This window comes from Uranotaenia lowii, chromosome 2 (assembly GCF_029784155.1).
Source record: "Uranotaenia lowii strain MFRU-FL chromosome 2, ASM2978415v1, whole genome shotgun sequence".
In the NCBI taxonomy this organism is placed as follows: domain Eukaryota; kingdom Metazoa; phylum Arthropoda; class Insecta; order Diptera; family Culicidae; genus Uranotaenia; species Uranotaenia lowii.
This window is the reverse complement of record NC_073692.1, coordinates 45,690,399-45,693,000: the sequence shown is the minus strand read 5'-3', so window position 1 is coordinate 45,693,000 and position 2,602 is coordinate 45,690,399. Positions and strand designations below refer to the sequence as shown.

The window sequence follows — 2,602 nt, the reverse complement described above, 5'->3', positions numbered from 1 at the left end:
GAGGTGATGACGTTGTTCTCTGTAGGAAAGGAATATGCGAAGGGAGCGCTGCCTAGTTCGGGTAATGATTTTGCATGAGTGCGAGAGGGATGCAGCCTTTATTTCATCCAGCTTTTGAATTTGCTATTCGCTTCCATTACCTATAGTTCCCAAACGAACGAGTGAGATGCAATATATTTCTATCAGGCTGGCTCTTGTTTTGCTATCCGAGTGTACGCATACGATTGCTAGAAAATTCGTAAGGGCGACATTTTAAACATTTATGATTCAAAGAATCGTTCGCTTACTTTAGCTTAAGCTTTAGTTTGCTTCTTGCCTCGGTCATAATGGTTTTTAAAATGTCGGTCCTCCTTTTAAGGGAGTGGAATAAAAAAAATATGAACATTTACTATCTTATGTTAACCTGTTAACTTCAATGGAAACAGATCTTTCATGATTGCATGTTAAAAATTGAGCGAACGATTTGTTTGCTTCATTAATAAACATATTTATGTTAACCAGTGCAATAGTTTGGAACCTGTTTGTTTTAGATTATCATTCTTTTATTAGAAATTTTAAATACACAAAAACTGAAATAAACAAGTAAAACTTTTTTACCTAAGATTATCATTCTACATGCAAATATCAATTCTCAAAGTTGATTGACATTTCGTACTTCCGACTTTTTGAAAACAATACAGAACATTCCTTCCGGGATAGTTTCAATGAATTCGTGGGGGCTGTTGTTGTATTAGTGAGGCAAGTTTTTTCTAGAGACGGCCAATTTAAGGAACTCATAAAGGGCCAAAATTCGGCGCGGAGGCTAGAATAAGGAGCATTTCAATCAAAAGTTTGATCAGGTTTATCTCAAATTATCAACCGCTTTCAAGCAAAGACATATTTTTGCTGCATTTCAGGCTAGTAAGCAATCATATTTGTCGAAGGACTTTTGAAGGTACACATTACAGGAAGACTACAATCATGGGAAATCTAGTCAACCATGCCTTAGGGGCCAAGATTGGGTACATTTACCCTAATCGGTTTTCTAATTGCTGGATTTTCCAGCAATTGATCTAGTTTGCTGGAAAATCTGCTATCTTATTGTCAAATTGGAGTCTGTTTGTTTTCGTACGCTGAAGCAAGGTGAGACTCTATTTTACGATTTTTTGTTAGATTAATATAATCATTTTTATTTTCCTCTATATTCTAGCAACCAGACATCAAGTTACTGGTGAGTTTTATTGGACAGATAGATATTTCATAAAAGATACTTATCAATACTAGTTTTACAGATGGCAGATGATCAACACTTTGCCACAAAGCTGCCACCCCAGAGCCGGTGTTAGAATGTTGAAAAAAATCGTGTTTCTGAAAATAAATAAATCTCTTATTGGAAAATGGAAAAACATAATTGTTTTAATTCCTTATTATATGCATAACCAGTATTCAAAATTTAATTTTGAATTGAAATATAAACTTGTTACTAAATACCGCCGGTTGTGTTAAAAGAAATAGCAGGTTTCTAGCAATCTGGATTGCTGATATTCCAGCAATATGAATTGCTGGATTAAAAGCAATATGAATTGCTGGAAGTAAGCGAGACAAAAACCTACAAAATTTTGCTTGTTTCCAGCAAAAAACAATTGCTTTGTATGTTTGAAAATCCACCTGTGGCTGATAGGTCTTTCGTCCCGAGACGGTATCGGAAGTCTCGATCGCACATTGAAATATTGTTCATGCTGTCGTAACCAGGGCCGACTTCAATGTCCATGTCATCGGTATCTCCGAAAAGCTCCCTCTCTAACATCTTGCGGGTCGCCATCGATTTCATCGGCTGGCTGGACCTCGGCTGGCTGGTCCTCGGCTGGCTGGAATCCGGACGGCTGGGACCCGAATAGCTCGAAACCGGCTGTTTGTTGGACATCTTGCTGGAACACGGCTTGCCCGTTGAACTAGGTTTTTCCATCACTATATAATTTTACAACTGTTACAAGAATGTCGTTCTTGGTCACACCCTGCATGTACAACCAAAGAGATGTCCGTGATAGAGACACTCTTTCTAAGTGCATCGCGAAAACCTCTTTTTTGGAGGAATTCGATTAGTGATTTCGAACGTTTTCTCTAAATATTTTCTAACACAGAGCTTAATTCATGTATTTTAAGTTATCCAAGGAATAACTTGAAGTATTAGGCTACGTACAAACCATATTAAGCTTAAAATACCGAATAATTCAGCAGTTATAAGCCGAAATTGGTAACATTTTAATCGGATTTCTAAATCATTGATCCTTATTCTTTCTTCCTATTAACTGGTATGTACCACACATGCTTAACTCATCAACAATAATTACAGCACCACCAAGGGGCCCGTTACCACTGGCTTGGGACAGGTTTGACTCATCTTACTCCCTTCCAACTGTTCGAAACAAATAAAGAATCCTGAAAAGGTACCTAACTTATCTACTCATGGTTCCAAGTTTGCCGAGATATTCCGGCTGGCTCGAACCCACAATCCTTTGTATATCCTCCAATTAAACCCCATAATAAAAAAAAAAATATTAATATATTTTTACTCATGTTTTACATTTTACTTTGTTACCATTCGCAATTCCTTTTCATTGCT

At 37.0% G+C, this 2,602-nt stretch overlaps 1 protein-coding gene across 2 annotated transcripts; it reads right to left on the bottom strand.

Annotated features, from left to right (window-relative positions):
* Positions 1-1,141: 1,141 nt before the first annotated feature.
* Positions 1,142-1,955, bottom strand: LOC129743563 (uncharacterized). Of its 2 annotated transcripts, none has more exons than XM_055735602.1 (2): positions 1,593-1,955; positions 1,142-1,347 (listed from the first exon to the last, which is right to left on the bottom strand). In XM_055735602.1, the coding sequence occupies exons 1-2, from the start codon at positions 1,943-1,945 to the stop codon at positions 1,266-1,268; spliced, it is 435 nt and encodes a 144-aa protein (XP_055591577.1). In that variant the 5' UTR covers positions 1,946-1,955; the 3' UTR covers positions 1,142-1,265. The 2 variants fall into 2 exon arrangements, with proteins under 2 accessions (XP_055591577.1, XP_055591578.1); XM_055735603.1 differs by having other exon boundaries at positions 1,648-1,955.
* Positions 1,956-2,602: the final 647 nt, after the last annotated feature.

What these genes read in the sequence shown, in the direction of transcription:
- LOC129743563 (XM_055735602.1), bottom strand. Translation starts at nt 1,945, where the DNA reads ATGGAAAAACCTAGTTCAACGGGCAAGCCGTGTTCCAGCAAGATGTCC. An exon ending in CTGGAAACAAGCAAAATTTT is followed by an intron (nt 1,348 to 1,592) that starts GTAGGTTTTTGT and finishes ATTTATTTTCAG; the next exon opens with AAACACGATTTTTTTCAACA.